The sequence below is a fragment of the Cyprinodon tularosa genome, unplaced genomic scaffold (assembly GCF_016077235.1).
Source record: "Cyprinodon tularosa strain WSP-4 unplaced genomic scaffold, ASM1607723v1 ctg74, whole genome shotgun sequence".
Classification (NCBI taxonomy): domain Eukaryota; kingdom Metazoa; phylum Chordata; class Actinopteri; order Cyprinodontiformes; family Cyprinodontidae; genus Cyprinodon; species Cyprinodon tularosa.
The window spans coordinates 2,642,085-2,660,353 of record NW_024039496.1 but is presented as its reverse complement, the minus strand read 5'-3'; the positions used below and the strand labels follow the sequence as shown (position 1 = coordinate 2,660,353).

The window sequence follows — 18,269 nt, the reverse complement described above, 5'->3', positions numbered from 1 at the left end:
AAGCTGTGGTATTCCTACATCTTCCCATTTTGGACCAGCCTCCCTGTTTAGGATGTGCTGATAAAAATCTAAAGTTTGAGTACTAAAAAAAATTGTAGAAAACATTGATAACACTTAAAATTTCTATCTGTATATCCATATATACTAATCATCAATGATAGTTATATTTTCTATAAAGTAACCATTAAAAAAAGATTTTTAAAAGCAGATTTTTATTTTCAGTTGCATCATTGTAAAAAAGATACATGTTATCATACAAGAAACTGTTTTTTGTATGTGGAACTGAGAACAAATACACATCTTCAGTTAGCATCATAGGTCAGTGATTACACTAAAATAAGCAAAGCAAACAACCTTCTTTTAACTAAAATTAAAAACTAACTACTAATTGCTAGTATTTTCGCTCAGTTTTTTACTCAGAGTTTTACTCGAGTCAAACAAGGGTTATATGAACTTGTTTAGCACAATGGCAAAACAAACTTAATATAATAAAAGAAAGATTCGCAAGCATTAATCAAAGCTTTATACTACATTGTTAAAGAATTTTTTGGAAAGATGTGTGAAGAAATGTAAAGTCTTTATCTTCTATCTCAAATTGGAAAAAGTTAACATTGTAACATCTTTCAGACTTGTGGTTTCTGTTAATTAAACTGTAATGCAAAAAAAAAAAATACTGATTCAAAATATATATTTAGTTCTGTTTGCAAATATTTTGCTGTTTGCTATTTAACTGGACTCTTTGTCGGAAAAAAATGTTCTGACAAAGAGTCCATTTGAGTTATTGCAGTATAATGTGTTTATACCAATAGCCCATAAGATGTAACCACATTATGTTCACCACACTGAATCAAATTTTGTTTTATGCAGGCCTATTACATATAGACATCGCATTGCTCAAGCCTTATTTAAAATAGTAGTTTGAGTGAAATTGCAATCATATCCTGAACTTAACACATTTTAAGCAGTAAATACTAAATTCAGATGATTCTGCCTTTGCTATAAAACTATCGGCTTATGTCAAACAGTCTTAACAAAGTGTGCAACAAGAAAAAGTATCAAACACTAATTGCTACTTATATATTGTTATGTATTGCATATTGAACTTAAATGTGTGACACATAAGTAAGAGTTAAAACTGCATCAGCAAGGATATTATATTTTAACTGGTTTAAATCCTGTTTTCACAGAAATTTATTTTTATGTTTGTTTTTGCTGCTCTTTGGTAGCTATGGTTTCCCTAGCTGTTTTTAATATTCTCACTAGTAAGGCTTGAAACAGTAGACACCATAAGACTTGACTTTTTTGTCAGGGAATCCAACAAAGCGCACAGCAGCCTCTGTGGGACTGCAGTTCTTGCGGGGTCTGGAGATAGGGTAGCGGACACTTCCATCAGCCAGCCAGCCAGCGTCACAGCGATCGTAGTCCTCAAGCTTCCAGGCTGCATACATATGACCAACTTTGGCAATCTCTGCATTGTCGTCTTTGCACATCTGCACAGCCTCGTCGTAGGTCAGTCTATCTGGCTGGGTCAACCAATAAAATTGACCTTATTGTGGAGAAAGCAAAAAAGAAAAACACTTTTTCAGAAGGATATCCTTTCACGTAGACACGTGTTTAGGAAAATGGACGTTATTAGTTGGACTGTATGAAAACTAAGTTTTAATATATAAAAATGTACGTACCCTCAAGTTTGGAAGCAAAGCAGAAGACATCAAAGCGGCTCTTCTGCTTGTTTCTGCGACCGTAGCTTCTAATACCAGGACTGCTGATAGCACCACCGCAGGGCTCTCTGGGTTTTTTGATGGGATAATGTACTGTACCATCATCGAGCCAGCCAGCATTGCACCAGTCCAGTCCATCTTCCCAGGCCTGTAGGAGCTGTTCAAATGAGGCAATCACAGCACCCTGGCTGGAACATGCCTGCACAGCATCATCAAAACTCATGTTGTAGCGCCCATGATGCGGAGCATAGGGGAATACAACACCTGAATGACATAAAAACTGTTTTAGGAAAACATCTTAAAAACACAATCTGTATTTTTAACAACAGAACGCATGTTTTATGAGGAGAGACAGGGCATTATAGCTGATTAAACAACTAAAAAAATTGAAATTGAGAATATTTTTTGCAGCTGAAATAAAAAAAAACTAATTAAAAGGGAAAAGTAAATGAAACAGTATTGTGTTTTGATTAAACTAACTAAACATATGAAAAATTATAGATATATACCCTTCAATTTCATGTTTATCTATTTTTTAAGCCTTCTAAATTGATGTGAAATAGTTACGGTAGCTTTTTTCCACAAGAGCCACTTAAAGTCTGCTGCAATTAAGCAAGTTTTTGGATATGGTATCCTTTATTTATTTTTTATTACTTATATGCACATTTGCAACAACTAAATTCTCTGACCATTGTGAATCCTGTGGACTAAAATTATGAAAAAGTATGAAAAATAAACTAGAACTAGAACGAATAAAACTACATTAAAACTAACTATTGTTAAGATGACAAAACTAATAAAAACCAGAAAACTTTTTCTGAAAGCAAATGAAACTTAAGCTAAAATTCAACCTGGAAGGCTCTTTCTTAATCAGCCTAACCCAGAACACCTGCTGACATCCCTCTATGAAGCTTCGTCCAATCAAAGACGGACCGCATCCTCTCCAAAGCCAATCATTTTTAACACACTTTTCATGAAGATGAAGGCTCTAATCCTCTGGCTTATTCCACCACCACTGGGGGTAAGACTACTCTTACCTTCTTCATCAGTTATTCATCCAGGCTCATGATGACTTACAGCATAATGTCTTCAGCTGGGTTTCTAGCGGCAAAAACTTGTTTTCATTTTTTTCAAAAAAAAAAATCATTCTAATTGCTTCTTTTGTCTGTGTGAGTCTCTCCAGGTTGAAATGAAAACTTACTGAAAAAAAAAAAATATAAAACTATAACAACTTAATAAATCTAAATTAAAATGAAAAGTCCAAAATTGCACTGTAACCTTGGTAATATTAAATAGTTTGCATTTTTTGGTACATTCATTGCCTAGATCAGAAGACTTAATGGCTCAAAAACATTCTCAAATCTACAGTGTTGCAAAATTACTGGTGCTGTAAAAGAATTCATAACTAACCAAATTCAAATTTTGAATATAAATTATTTAGAGTAATTTTTTCAAATCTTAATCTGCAAAACTCTGACTTTAAAGGAATAGTACACCCAAAACATGATTAGCCTTCATTTTCTACTCACCCCCATGCTGAACAAAACTCTGGAGTACTTTTTTGATATCTCAAATGCATCTGGAGATCTGGGAGGCTTCTTGCTGTCTGCTGACATTCAAATAATGGAGGTCTATGGTGACCGAGACAAAAAGGTCCATAAAAGTCCACAAAAACGTGTCAATATTCCTCCATACTGCTCGTCCAATGTAATCCAAGTGTCCTGAGTGGGTAGCATCCAGAATTTACTCGAAACGAAGTCATTTAGAACGTTTTAGAGCCTAAACAGTAGTGTATAGGATTTCCTAATAGCGCCCCCATGCGCGCTCACGATTCTACGGAAGCCGGCAGACCAAACCGGAAGAAAGTGCGCATTCAGCGTCTGCTCTGCCGATAATGCAAGCGTAGAAGAAGAAATGTGCTGTTTACCTGTGCAAAGAAAGAAACAACGAAAGAAAAATGTCTGAGGACTTCAGTGTTGAGGAAGAGCATGAGTTCTTTGCCGAGCTGAATGCGCTGGTTTGGTCTGCCGGCTTCCGTAGAATCGTGAGCGCGCATGGGGGCGCTATTAGGAAATCCTATACACTACTGTTTAGGCTCTAAAACGTTCTAAATGACTTCGTTTCGAGTAAATTCTGGATACTACCCACTCAGGACACTTGGATTACATTGGACGAGCAGTATGGAGGAATATTGACACGTTTTTGTGGACTTTTATGGACCTTTCTGTCTCGGGCGCCATGGACCTCCATTATTTGAATGTCAGCAGACAGCAAGAAGCCTCCCAGATCTCCAGATGCATTTGAGATATCAAAAAAGTACTCCAGAGTTTTGTTCAGCATGGGGGTGAGTAGAAAATGAAGGCTAATCATGTTTTGGGTGTACTATTCCTTTAAGTTTTGATGGAACACTGAATAAGTGTCACCAGTTTTCAACTAAAACTGACAAATTGTGAGATGGAGAACAGTTTAATGACTCTGAAATAAGATGTGAAAACAGGACATGCATTATAAAGAATGTGAATTATTAATACATTTCTAATATATTACTTAAACAGTATTTACCTTCAGTTGTGCCATTTTCTACCTCTAGGATGACATGTTTTACGATGTCTTCCATACCATCCTGGACCTCACAGTGATATTTTCCCATGTCCTCCATGGAGATGTTAGTTAACACTAAGGATGCATCGCCAGCGTTTGTGTCAACCAAATAGGCACGATCCTTAAACTTTCCCGATGTGTGTATACCCATTGACAATAGCACTTCTTCATTCTCAGATCCATTTTGTCCAACTTTGGTCCATGTGACTTTCATAGCTCCAAAGACATCACTGCCCCCTGACTGAAGTCTGCAGGGCAAGGTGATGTTCCCACCCAGTTTGGACGTGACTAGAAAAGAGGAAAGGATGAAAAACAATATTTATTGAAACTTTGACTTTTAAAGTCAAATGCAATACTGTAAATTAGTTATTATTATGGTCACAACCTAAACATTTTGACAAAAAAAAGAAAAACTGTAACATGCACATGTATTCTACATGAATCCCCATAGAAATTAATTGCAAACAGTTTTTTCAGATGTCCCATATTAACGAAACAGGCACCACTAATTTAAACCCAGTTTTTACACAGCTGTCCAGTGCAGCCTCAGAAGTATGCTTACTTGTTAGAGAACACAAGTAAACATAGAACTATACCAACCAGAACTATACCAGCAGAAGTCACAACCTACCTACATAAACATGGACAATCAACTAAACTAAAAGGTGCTACAGGGACAATTTTATTTTAATCAGCAGTAAGGTAACCTCTGGGCATTTTAGATGAGCGGCATATATTTAAAGCTCAGGTTGATTCTTTAAAGCAAAATAGATAGATAAATAAATCAAGGGAACTTGATAGAGGAAATCTTTTGCCCATCTGTAACAAAAGAATCTTGTAGTAACCATCACTTTGAACATGTCATCCCATCACCAACATAGTTATGGCAGCTTTGTCTTGTGGATAATTTTACTTTGCAATGACAGGTACACTGCTTTGAGTTGCATGTAAAATGGAATATCTGGAGGAAGACCTGTTTTAGGCTGCAAAGTTGGGATATGGGCAAAACTTTACTTTTAACGGAGGAGGGTTATAGCAAACATACAATCAGAGGCACACTGGAGTTAATCAGAGTAACGTACTGTATATGGGTAGAATTGCATGGTTAAAATCCAGCTCTGAAAAAATGTATTGAAGCAAGAAAGTTGATATTCACAGACGCTCCCCGTCAGGTCTTACTGAGCTTGAGTTATGTAAAAAAGGAGGATGGGCAAACACTTTTGTCTCTAGATGTACAGTATGTAGCCAGTAGGGGCATGCCCAAAATGATTTGCTGGGGTTATACCACATATTAGATCAAATGGACCAAATATGCATTTTCAATTAGCATGTTTTCTAACCCAAAACAAGGCTTTGTTTTGGTCCACTCTATAAAGTCTCTAAACTCAACGCTAATTCTGACATTTTGAATTGAAAAAGCTTTTTAGGTGGAAAATGAAACGTCATCAAACTTGGAAACAAAGTCCAGTGGATTGTTTTTTAACTTTTTTGAAATGCACCAAATAAATTTTTGATTTTTATGTGTAAAAAAGGGGTTATATGATTTTATCCTCTTTGATAAATGTTCCAGTTATATCTTTTGTTTTGGCTCATGTAAAAAATTTATAGTTGATAAAAGTAGTTGTAACATTACAAAAAGTGTAAAAGGATAAACCCTTAAGATGGCATTGTACTGTATGTAAACCTTTGCAGTAGTAGTTTTCAGCTGTGTCCTTTGCAGAACAGTATCAAATTCAGAGTGTGGTTTGTTAAATGTTTGGCTGTCAGGGAGTCGGCCGTCCTTGTAATCAACCCCCTTATTTGGTTTTGCTTTCTGAGGCTGTCCATTTAGCAAATTACACTATTTTTGTTCCTTAGCTTTAAATAAAAAAAAAAAGAGAAAGAAAAAGTTTTCATACACAACATCTGATTTGTATTAAATTCATCAAACAGCTAATGAAAAACAGGAGTTCTGTACTCAGAGCACTGCTCCATGCCACCCCTTAAGCTCCAAATCCAGGGTTATGTTTGCCCCACCATGAGTTCCCATCATCTTCTTCAACATGTTCTTTAAACCTCTTGGGCTTACTTACGAAAGAAGATCCCGGCCAACAAATGCTGTCCTCACCTAAGAAGTTACAAGTAACATGTAAAGAGATGCAGAGGCATCTGACTTTACTCCAATCTGAACAAATAATTAGTTTTTTTTTTTTTTTTTCAAAAAATGCTTCTTTCCTTCCATGTTCACCTACAAATGTGAATCTCATTAACCTTGCTTCCCTTGTATGTCATCACTCTGTCTTGGTCCAGTTGGATATATCAGTTGGTCCAATTATTTCTTTTGAAGCTATATAGGGCAATGCTGAATTACCTTAGGATTTGAACCAGAGTGAATATGTTGGAACAATTCTGTTGACCTGTTTGTTGGTAAATGTACTAAATTTGGTTTGATCAATAAATATTATGCACTTGTTAGGATTATTTTTATGATTCAGGTATGTGCTTGTTAAAGCTGAAGTCTGTAAGTTTTTAAAAATCACTTTTTTGTCATATTGCCTAAAACTGTCCCTATGCCCAGTACACATACAGTATAGCAGTACATGTGATATGTAACCTGTGAAAAAAACTGCTTCAATTGGTCCCGCCTACTGCCTGTATTGCAATCTGGAAGAATATTTCGGGACGAGACAAAACAACCAATCACAGCCAGAGGAGCGTCTGATGGAGTGTCAATCACAGCTCACACACGCTGAATCCCGCCCCCTCCCTCTCACCGCTGAACCTGCTGCTGCCGCCTGGCTGCTGCAGTCAGGAGGACGCGCGTGGAAGTCATGGCGGAGCGACAGCCACCGGCGAAAGAGAAACTGCCCTTACCCCTTGCTCACACTGGCTCCGGTGCGGTTACCGAGCCGACGGAGACCGCAACTCCCGCACACCCCCTCTCACACCGCCCTTTTGACTACGGTGCGGTGCGGCTCTGCGGCTCCGGCAACAGGTCCGGAGATTTAACAGAAGTTCACTTGAGTTCACGTAACTTCACGCGATAACACGGCCCAAATAAGGATATTTGCGAGAGCTTGTTGCGGAGGGCTCCGGCACGCCGCAAGGATAGCTTTCTTGCGGAATATTCTGCAGCGCCGGAGTGTCTCGGTAACCGCAGCCGGACAGCTCAGCAGCCGGTGAGAGAGGTTTACGTCTTTTTAATGACTTGGAATCACTGCGGTGCCGCACCCACTGCACCGCAACGGTAAGACCGGAGTCGGTGTGAGCCTGGGGTTACTGCCCCTACCGAACTTTGTAACTTCGGTATAACCAGCATCTTATATCTAGCTGCTTGGAGGTGAGTGTTATCGCTCTTACCGGTTCACACTCCATGCCGCGTACGCTGCTTGGACGCTTCTGGTCGCATGCGGTAGCCGCGCAGATGCTGTGAGAGGGGTGGAGCTTGGAGGTGGGGCATGAGTGAAGCAGAGAGGGTGGGGGAGTGGCGTGAAACCTGTTTTTCTTCAAATTTTCAGTCGAAGTCTGCTCTCTTCTCAATGTAACAGACTGCAGCTTTAAACCATAAGGATACCTGCCTGTTATGTGTTAAGGGTAATGTTTCCCAAGTAGTTTATCTAATTAGAACAAGATCTGGAAATGAAATGGGAGCATGCAGACAGAGTGTATTATCCTTTACAGAGAGCTCTGTCACTGTGCATTTGGAATGTCCTTAATCTAAAAATACTGTGTATTATCTTGATATGGCTGGAGCCAGTGAACTTTTACTTTTGACAAACATGTACATGAATTGATACTGTGGCCCTGGAGATGAATAAAATGCTCTTTTAAATGTTACTGTGGGCTGACTTTCTGAAGAACATGGTGGAAAGCCTGCCATTTGTAACCTGATCTATTTGTCTGGTCCATGTAAGACTATGATTTCTGTAAAATCCGTTGTTATGTATCATAGTCATTTAATACATATTCATTATAAAGTGTTATTCAAAGTCTTTGTTCCGAGTTGTCAGGACTCCTGTCTGTGTGTTTTTGCTTCTGTGTTTGTCTCCCTTCCTCCACCAGGAGGCGTCTGGTTCCGGTCCACCTCCTCACACACCTGATGGTTTCCTCATTAACGGAGTGTTCTTAAGCTGCTGATTGCCACTACCTTGACGCCAGAGTGTTTGCCAGTTTTGGCTACTCTAGCCAAGCTGAGTTTTGCTGAATCAAAGTTCCTGTCAACTTGAGTTTCAACTTTGTTTTTGTCTTTGCCTCTCGGCAGGAAGTCATCCTGCAAACTGGATTTTTCTGACCTTTTCTCCCTGGAAGGATCAACAGAGCTTCAAGCTGAGCTGGGGTTACAAACAGGAGGTTTGGACCCACTTTCCCCAAGAGATCGTTTGAGCTTCACACTGAGAAAGGGATTCATCTCCACTATGACCTGTTTAAGTACCGCAGGATATCTGAGTGGCAAGTCAGCTTCTCCGTTCAACTACAAACAACCGCATTCTGGGTAAACCCTGTTCCACCCTCTACTGAATCAGACAAACACTGGAACAACAGAATACAGACTGGAGTCAAAGATTCAACAACTTCTCTGGAAATGTGAGTCAGCAACCAGATCCTCTTCTTCAAGTTCACAAATCAAATTTCCCACTGAGCCTGAACTAATCGCTGTGTTTCCCCCTCACTTTTCAGTTCCGGTTGAGCAGTGTTCAGAGCAACTCTTCTCTCTGCATTATCTCTTCAATAAAACACGTTAAACCTTTTCTCCTGATCTCCCTGTTTGGTCTTCAGCATTTGGGTCTGAACTTTAAGTAAAATCATGACACAAGTGATGTCTTCTAAGGAAGCAATCAGGGAGAGAAAGCTTAAAGATGCAAACACATAACTTTCCATTACACACCGCAAACTGATTTAAGTATTTTTTGTATTTTAACTAAATTATGCTAAAAAAATATATATATATATAAAACAGACTTTTTCTTTTTTTGGATTTTTTGTGCAAACTCCATGACTTCTCAAACTGCTTATCCAGAATGGTTTGCTACCAGATTCCAAAACACAGAGGGAGAATGTTTAATGTTTTGATATGCATTTTTGGAAGTTTCTTTCAGTAGTCCTAACCCTGGATTTTGCAGGTCAAGCCTCTCTCTTGACTGAGAATTACGTAATATTGCTTTAAATATTACTCTATAAATGAGCATTCAAACTGTCTAACAGTGAAACCTAGCTGATTGAGAATTTCACGATTCAGTTTGTGCAAAGTAAATTTGGCTAAGTATGCTTTAGTAAAACAATTAGGTTTATCCCTCAGTTTTTTCTGTAACTTCTTTGCTAATTTTAAAAGTGTGATTCCAAAAAAGTTGAAAAAAAAAAAAAAATCCACTGGACACACCCACAGACTCAGAAAACCTTAAACCATTTCTTTACTATCGGTGACCATGTCTTTGTCCAATATTTATTGTTAGTGCTTACGTCATACGTTTCCAGAATTTTAGTCCAGTTTCTTATATGACAAGTTTGTTACTGAATGTTGAATGTTGCATTCCAGTACCTCAATCTAGTCATGATAACATCAATGATTTCTAGATCATGAATGTCACATTAACTTTACAAATATCAAGCAGAGGCAGTGCTTAAAAAAATTCTAATCCCTAAGCCTACTTTTTACTTTTTAAAAACATATGTTGTCATCCCAAACTTGGGTGAGTGAAAGCTTTCCTTAACAAGCTGCAACACTTTCCAAGTGGTCGGCAAGATGCCAGGCATTTCATTACCTATGAAGAGAATTTTTACAGCTTATTACTTGTGGTTTTCAAAGAAGTGCAATGTTTACAAGTTGGATGAGAATCGGTTCTGGAGTTTTTCTTAGTAAGAAATGACTAAACTCCTTTTGCTTGTAAATTCTCTGCATGGGTAGCAGCACATGTGGCTTGACTCAAACCATAACAATCCAGAATGACTAACTAGCTCATGAAGTCCCCACCTAAAACATGACGTTAGCTAGCATCATTGCAGTTTCATTGGCAAGGTGTTTTCAAACTTGAGAATACTGGAGCAAACAATGTCTTCATTGTACTGTTATTAGAAGCAGAGTTCAGTCCAAATCAAAACAGCCTCTGCAGCCGCATCACAGTAGCATCAGTGAAAGACATTAATGGCCTCCAATGATAAATGTACTTATTTTTACGTAAGTACATTTAATGGGGCTATTCAATTTACATTCTCACACTAAATGCTTTACAAGCAAAAGATAAGTCAATAAAATAGATGCATTAAAAGGATTGATAACAGGTAGAAAAAGTGAAGATAAAAATGGTCTTAATGGTGAAGGCAATCCTGCACTCTATCAGTGGAAATCTATATCCACTAGTTTTGTCTTAGTTGAATGGTAACATTACTTCACCCTGATGAAGTGACTCACTAATCAGCTTGTTTTTTAAAGACTGGTCCAAAGAAAATGTCATGTGTCTTGTCTAAATTCAAAAGCAGAAAATTCAAATGTATCCAGATTTTATGTCATCAAAACATACTTGTAGTCTATGTAATAATTTAGCTTTATCAAGATTTTATAGACAAATAGAGCTGAGTGTCATCAACATAACAGAGGAAATACAATCCCTGCGATGCACTGATTCAAGAGGTACTCCAGAAATAACCCTTATTTTTTCCCTTTCTATAGTATGTTCAAGCCTCTCCTTAAAAAATAATGTGATTGACTGTATCAAATACAACACTGAAATCTGACAAGACAGAGAGAAAATCCATTATCACAGATGTTGAGAATATCATTAATGACTTTTACTAGTGCTTTTTCAATGCTTTGATGAGCTCTCAAACCTGTAAGTAATAACACAGTTGAGTAGCAACTATTTTCTCAAAAGGTTTTTATAGAAAAGAATGATTAGATATGTCTATAACTAATCATGTCATTTGGATTAAGTAAAGGATTCTTAAATAAATAAACCTCTGACCCAGAGAGCAGGAGAAGTGATGAGATTGAGGAAAAAAAGAGAAAGGCATCAGGGAGACAGAGAAGGAAGCGAAAATAGGGCTAAAGCTAGTGCTAAGCTAGTGACACCTACAACTAGAAATACAAAAAAAAAAAAAAAAACATGTGATGTTGAAGAGTTTGCAGTACAAAAATGAAGCAGTAATGTGTTTAAACGGGCTTATAAACAGTTATTGTAACTCGGATATATCACAGAAAATGGAGACTGAACACCACACTAAACAGATCTGCTGGCCTGACCAACTACACTGACTTTCATCTTCTGTGTGGTTTTGCTTACCACATGGATTTACACAAGGTATACATCAGACTCAAGACTCTGGGGTTTAAAACAGATGGGACTAATCACAATACAGGAGGCAGGCCTATAATGCAACAGCACTTTTCTGTAACTATAACAGTGTAGACTGCAGTTGCAATGGAGCAATATTTTCCTGATGCCCTTTATTATATCCTGAAAATGGAACTGGCTGCTGAAAAGCTTTTCTTTAAAAAATAAATAAATAAAAATTTGCATTACATATGTGGATCTAAACTGTTTGCATTGATAGTCTTGATCCCACTTTTTAAAATTAGCTCAAAGTGGTCAATTATTTTACTTGTGCAGAGCAAAGGAATCATGTTCGGCTTAAAATAAAATATCAATACTAGAATAGCTCTCTCAATCATCTATTATCAGCATTTTAAAATTCTGTGGACATGGTTAGGAGATTACAGATAAAGCAGGTTGTTAGCAATATCAAGATTTAAAAAACATTTACTAGAAAGAATAAGATTAAATCGCATGTCAGCCACCAGAACAAATGCCTTCTTAAGAAGTTTCCTTAAAGAGGTCATAGACTGATTATATAAGGTATTTGGTGCTGGTCCTTAAGGTTTCTGAATAGGGCTTGTAACATTGGTTGGGCTGAAAATGGCACATTTGCTGTTCTATGAGGCCTAATGCAAGCCTGGTTAAAAGCCCTAGAATGAAACAACAGGTTTACTTCTTTTTGTGGTATGCTCATGAATATTTAGATGAGCTGTGCACTGTTTGGTTGGTTTACAATGAGCAAAGCTACTGAGCAGATATGCCTCATAGCAACAAGCACTCACTGACTGAAACATAGAAATTGTTGATATGCTAGGGTGACCAGACGTCTTTCTTTTTCCAGACATGTCCTACTTTTCATAGCTAAAAAAATGCCCGGGGGAATTTCAAAATTGTCCGGGATTTTGGTCGACTACAGTGCAGCACGTAGTCAAACCACACCGGGCATTTGAACCGAGCCGTCAGCTCCGGGAACCCCGGCGGACGGGGGCAGGGCAGCTACTTAACAGTTACCTTTTGTACATCTACTTCCGTTTCCTTGAATCTGATTCAGCCTCTGAAGATGGCCTCTGACCCAAAGCCTGGTCTCTTCCTGCTAAAAGGGAGTTTTTCTTCTTCACTGTCGCTATGTGCATGCTCAATGTGAGGGATTGCTAAAGAGTCAACAACAAAATGCAAGCGAAAATCATTTGCACAAGCTCATCCAGGAGGTGCATGTCTTGCAAATTAATGACTGGATGCAGTCAACTGGTTTTCCTAACCAATCTGACAGCATTATCTCTGGACAGTTCCTGGAGGTGACATCCGCTGTGAATTGACGCTATATAATTAAACTGAATTGATTCGAATTAAGATGCCTGTAAGGCAACTTACACTTTATTTTGTTTTTTTCTGAAGACCCATCCAGGAGTCCATGTGAATTGTGTTGTCTGTGCTCTCTGGCGCCTGGATAGGTGAAATGTCTTTGGAAAATATTGTGCGAAAGTTCGGTTGCTTTCAAATTTAAGAATGTTCCTTTAAGATTTTCAATAGGTTCATTGTTGAATACGTTTCAATGAGTCAGTTTAAAGCTAACTCACTACTCTTTCCAATTTTTTCCATGCCCTAATCTGTAGACTTATCAGTCATATAAGTCATCTTCATATCAGTAATCTTAATCAAAATTATATTTACTGTCAAAAACTTGATGCATGTCAGTACTTATTAGTATGTGCTTTTATCTTTTGCTTTTTTTAAGCAGAAAGATGAGGGCAAGAGCTAATGCCTCTAATGCAGTTGTGGCAGATACAGAAAAATTGGGAGGATAACTGTGATTTTAGACTCTACATTTTCTGAAGTCACCCCTGCAGAGAATGTTGCTCTGATCACACCGGACACATTTTACTCGTAAAGCAACAGCCTGGGGTGTACTTTCATTCTTCTTGCAGGAGAAGGGGAGCCATTCTCTCTCTAAGAGAACTTAGATTTGGCTCCTTAAAGTCAATTATTTTTCTAATTTGTTTACTTTTGCATATAAGCATATTATTTATCACAGCAAAAACTAAGTGAGTATGTGTGGATAGCAATAAAGCAGCCAAGACCTACTTCCTTTTTTCCCCTGAACACAATTCTCTTTTACTCAGTAAATGGTTGCAGTAGTAGACAATTGGAACCATATGTCTCTTTGCAACACTAAACTCTGTATAAATGGCACTGCAAAGTTGCAAGTCATATATTTTTGCTATATTTTCAAGCTGCATTTACATTTTGAAAAATGACCAAATCTGGCCCAAATCACTCTTTTCAGAAAGCATCCAAGTTTTCGGGTCACATCTCTTGCAATATGCAATTTTTTGGAGTGTGCCACACCCTTTTGTCATATAACTAACTTGTGAAATGGCTTACAACAACTCAGAGATTTGCTGTCTTCTGCTGCCAGCCCATTTGTGTCCGTGTAGAAAAAGGATTAACAAGCACAGCTGGGACAAACACAGCATGCCAACTACTCCACACTCATTTAAAAAAAAAAGGGCTTCCTGTGCTCTTTCCTGCAAAGCAAGCACAAACAAAGTGTCTGTGTGTGCAGGATGTATGTGATCATCTGAGGACAAGGATGCAATCATCAGCTCACATCTGCAGTCAATGGTGGGAGACAGTTTTTGAAAATCACTGCAATCATTTGAATGTAGATGCAAAACATCGAATCTGGTTCCATCAATATCTAAATTCTACACCTAAATACAATTTTAACCCACCCATGGCTTACTTCCAGCAAAGACTCTTTCTCTCACCAAACCCAAGAAACTGGGTCCCAGTTCTGTAACAAATAGCCACAGTAAGCAATACATTTAAAAGACTATTACTTCACAAGGAAAGACGTAGTCATATGACTGCCATTCAATGCGGGGCTCTGTACATTTGGCTGTGGGTCGTTAATCTTCAATCTACTCTTGCCAGACTGCCTGTTACCATGGCTCCTTTCCAAAAGTTCCCAATGCTACAGTGAGTCAGAGGGTGTGAGGAAGAAGGCAAACTCCCCAATAAAAATACAGGGGGATCTTACTATGAAGCATATGTTTCCACATAATTTTCACTGACCTGGCATCAAATGAATAAATTCTTTAACATAATGCAGAAAGAGGTGATTTAATAACATTTGGGTGCACATAGGGATATAGATGAGCTGGCCTGTGAGAGAAATTTCAATGAGTGAATAAAAAAGAGTGGCTACTCTTCTGCTGCTTGCCAAAAGACAACTTAGAAGTGAGTTCACATCTACTATGTCAGCTTACTGGGCGGCTAAAAAAGTGTTAAATGTCACCCAGCCTATTTAACAGAACAAAGTCTGTCTTTCCCTGTTTTTGCAGTGACAGATTATTTATGTTGCACTTCTATGTTGCACATAGATTTGGCTCAGGGTTCATTTATTCTCTCCAATTTCACTATACAGGTGCTGGTCATAAAATTAGAATATCATGAAAAAGTAGATTGATTTCAGTAATTCCGTTTAAAAAGTGAAACTTGTATATTATATTCATACATTACATACAAACTCATATATTTCAGATGTTTATTTTGTTTAATTTTGATGATTACAAATGACAACAAATGAAAATCTCAAATTCATCATATCAGAAAATTAGAATATTACTGAAGACCAATAAAAACAAAGGATTTATAGAAATGTTGGCCAACTGAAAAGTATGAACATGAAAAGTATGAGCATGTACAGCACTCAGTATTTAGTTGGGCCTCCTTTGGCCTGTATTACTGCAGCAATGCGGCGTGGCCTGGAGTCGATCAGTCTGTGGCACTGCTCAGGTGTTATGATAGCCCAGGTTGCTCTAATAGTGGCTTTTAGCACTTCTGAATTGTTGGGTCTGGTGTATTGCATCTTCTTCTTCACAATACCCCATAGATTCTCTATGGGGTTAAGGTCAGGAGAGTTTGCTGGCCAATTAAGAACAGGGATACCATGGTCCTTCAACCAGGTACTGGTAGCTTTGGCACTGTGTGCAGGTGCCAAGTCCTGTTGGAAAATGAAATCTGTATCTCCAAAAAGTTGGTCAGCTGCAGGAAGCATGAAGTGCTCTAAAACTTCCTGGTATGTGGCTGCGTTGACCCTGGACCTCAGAAAACACAATGGACCAACACCAGCAGATGACATGGCACCCCAAACCATCACTGACTGTGGAAACTTTACACTGGACTTCAAGCAACGTGGATGAAGTGCCTCTCTTCTTTTCCTCCAGACTCTGGGACCTTGATTTCCAAAGGAAATGCAAAATTTACTTTCATCAGAGAACATGACTTTGGACCACTCACCAGCAGTCCAGTCCTGTTTCTCTTTAGACGCTTCTGACGCTGTCTGTGGTTCAAGAGTGGCTTGACACAAGGAATGCGACAGCAGAAACCCATGTCTTTCATACGTCTGTGTGTGGTGGTTCTTGAAGCACTCACTCCAGCTGCAGTCCACTCTTTGTGAATCTCCCCCACATTTTTGAATGGGTTTTGTTTCACAATCCTCTCCAGGGTGCGGTTATCTCTCTTGCTTGTACACTTTTTTCGACCACATCTTTTCCTTCCCTTCGCCTCTCTATTAATGTGCTTGGACACTGAGCTCTGTGAACTGCCAGCCTCTTTAGCGATGACCTTTTGTGTCTTGCCCTCCTTGTGCAAGGTGTCGATGGTCGTCTTTTGGACAACTGTCAAGTCAGCAGTCTTCCCCATGATTGTGTAGCCTATAGAACTAGACTGAAAGACCATTTAAAGGCTTTTGCAGGTGGTTTGAGTTAATTAGCTGATTAGAGTGTGGCACCAGGGGCCATCAATTTTGAACCTTTTCACAATATTCTAATTTTCTGATATGATGAATTTGAGATTTTCATTTGTTGTCATTTGTAATCATCAAAATTAAACAAAATAAACATCTGAAATATATGAGTTTGTATGTAATGTATGAATATAATATACAAGTTTCACTTTTTAAATGGAATTACTGAAATCAATCTACTTTTTCATGATATTCTAATTTTATGACCAGCACCTGTAAATATTGCAATTTTATCCCTTACAAACTACCCATAAACTAAATATGTTTTTACCAATATAATTTCTATGGCATTCATGGAAATAGTCAGAAAACCATAGAAATTTAAAATTGTTTTTCTTAATATCTTAATTGAAAGATTAGAATTAATAGAATGCTTCCCAGCTGCAAAATTTTCTTTGCAAGTTGTCTCCAAAACTAAAAAATCTGACATATCAAAGAACCAAAGCAGAGCAGCCATATGTTGCGTAAATTGTACTAAATTGATTGCTTTACTATAGAGAGTAAAAATGTGGGGAAATTAAGATGCATAAAAAGGTGCTTTGCTCTATAGCATTTCAGTAACTAAAAACGCCAATTTTGTATAGCCCAGTATCACTTTTAGGCAATTGTGACCCATTTAAGGTAAAGCATCTGCTAGTAGCAGTGAAATATTAATTCAGCAGAGGCCAGTAAGTTGAATGACAATCTAATTTATCTATCACCCACTGGGGACTATGATGGTCTGTTTACAGGTCAGGGATTCAATGCAAAAAAAGTCTGGGTGTGTTGCTTGCCCAAGGGACTAATCTGTTTTACATTTCTACAATGGCTATGTTGTTACACAGGCTTATACTCTGGGAACATACAAGACAGCTTCATTACATGATTCATCATTCTAGACATTATTTCACAAACATATATCTGAATGAAATTGATCCAATTTAAAATAGTCATTGCATTGAAAAAAATATATCATAATAAACTCACCTGATACAAGAGGGGGGGTACTTGCTGTTGGAAGAGAGGAAGAAGTTAAAGGAGAGGAAGAACTTGTTTGACAGTATGCATTGCCAGCCAGGGTCAGGGAAATTATTGTGATATACAGCTGACTTATCATTTTCTGTCTTTGTTCCCCTAATATTTGAAAGTCAAAAAAGTTATTAAAAATATATTTTAAAAATTCTAGTTTCCCTAAAACTATTTTAAATATTTATCTATCTCTTTTTCTTTTTGTGCACTAGCTGCCTGCAGTGCTACTGGAAATTTGGGCTCCTCTAAGGTCCACACAAATGCCTTTTATTGTAACCTAGCATGGTAGAGACCACTCCTCCTCCCCTCAGCCCATCACCATGCATAGCTCTTCACTGGCTCCCTTTTTCATGTGAAAAGGGAGCCCCCTGGGAGAAACAGAGAAAGACATTGGAAAGTTAACCAGCTGGCAATGAGCCAACTGGCATGCAAAATAATGAACCTTAAGAAACTCCTGTATGTAAAAACTATTAGGTCATTATGAAATGCAACAACGGAGGCTTAGTAAGGCTTACTGTGAGGGCTTACCTTATGAAGAAAAAAAAACAAACTATCAACCTTTTCCTGATCTTTAATGCATTTTTTATCAGCTTATTTATTAACTTAGTATTTATTAACCCTTTACTTCATTTTAAATGAAATAATCAGAATTTGTAGTTGATTGCACTTATACATGTTTTTTGTTATTGAGAGCTCCAGTCAGATGAACTGTGTGAACAAAGTTTTAATAACATTAATAACAGTAATAATTAACATGTTAAAGTTAAACCAGTACTTTAAAGTGGTACAGTAGCAAGTTTTTCACTTCATGCTTAAACACTCCTGCATATCCTCACACTTTTT

At 37.9% G+C, this 18,269-nt stretch overlaps 1 protein-coding gene across 1 annotated transcript; it reads right to left on the bottom strand.

The window, feature by feature from the left end:
- Window positions 1-193: 193 nt before the first annotated feature.
- On the bottom strand, window positions 194-17,682 carry LOC119773045 (hyaluronan and proteoglycan link protein 1-like). Its single transcript, XM_038269864.1, has 4 exons — window positions 17,385-17,682; window positions 4,284-4,610; window positions 1,683-1,985; window positions 194-1,546 (listed from the first exon to the last, which is right to left on the bottom strand). The coding sequence occupies exons 1-4, from the start codon at window positions 17,512-17,514 to the stop codon at window positions 1,260-1,262; spliced, it is 1,047 nt and encodes a 348-aa protein (XP_038125792.1). The 5' UTR covers window positions 17,515-17,682; the 3' UTR covers window positions 194-1,259.
- Window positions 17,683-18,269: the final 587 nt, after the last annotated feature.

Excerpts from the sequence above, each read along its gene's own strand:
- LOC119773045 (XM_038269864.1), bottom strand. The coding sequence starts at position 17,514 with ATGATAAGTCAGCTGTATATCACAATAATTTCCCTGACCCTGGCTGGC. Across the intron at positions 1,986-4,283 it reads AGAAAATGGCACAACTGAAG|GTGTTGTATTCCCCTATGCT; the intron begins GTAAATACTGTT and ends TATGTCATTCAG. Across the intron at positions 1,547-1,682 it reads CTTTGCTTCCAAACTTGAGG|GTCAATTTTATTGGTTGACC; the intron begins GTACGTACATTT and ends CTCCACAATAAG.